The 322-nt window shown below is 71.1% G+C and overlaps 1 protein-coding gene across 1 annotated transcript in view; it reads left to right on the top strand.

The window, feature by feature from the left end:
• The window catches only part of CECR2 (cat eye syndrome chromosome region, candidate 2), a 44380-nt gene that overhangs the window by 38855 nt on the left and 5203 nt on the right, over nucleotides 1–322 (top strand). The window contains exon 15 of the mRNA XM_010145349.1: nucleotides 1–319. This exon is cut by the window's left edge and continues 13 nt beyond it. Coding sequence (XP_010143651.1) covers nucleotides 1–319 — 319 coding nt within the window. The remainder of the gene's footprint in view (nucleotides 320–322) is intronic.

The raw sequence follows: 322 nt of genomic DNA, 5'->3' as shown, positions 1-322 counted from the left end.
TGTGCAGGACCAACCCACTGCCCGGGCCTTGGCCCCCGGCCAGGCCCCCTGCAGCTGGGGCGCATGAGTGGCCCCCCGCCTGATGCTGTCTACCCGCCGACCCAGTTCCAGCAGGGCTTCCTCCCCTCAAGGCACAACGGGCCCCCTGTAAGGCCACCGGAGGGCTCGGAGGTTCCCCCAGGGCACATGTATCGGCCCTACAAGTACCTGAACCGTGCGCACCCAGCTCTGTGGAATGGCAGCCACGGCCCCTCTGGCCAAGGCGCTGTGGGGCCGGAGGAGAAGGCGCCCATGGGGCCCGGGCCCCCGCTTCAGCCCCGCA

The sequence above is a fragment of the Buceros rhinoceros genome, unplaced genomic scaffold (genome assembly GCF_000710305.1).
Source record: "Buceros rhinoceros silvestris isolate BGI_N320 unplaced genomic scaffold, ASM71030v1 scaffold22720, whole genome shotgun sequence".
NCBI lineage: Eukaryota > Metazoa > Chordata > Aves > Bucerotiformes > Bucerotidae > Buceros > Buceros rhinoceros.
Note: the sequence above shows the minus strand (reverse complement) of the source record. Positions and strands in the feature narration are given on the sequence as shown.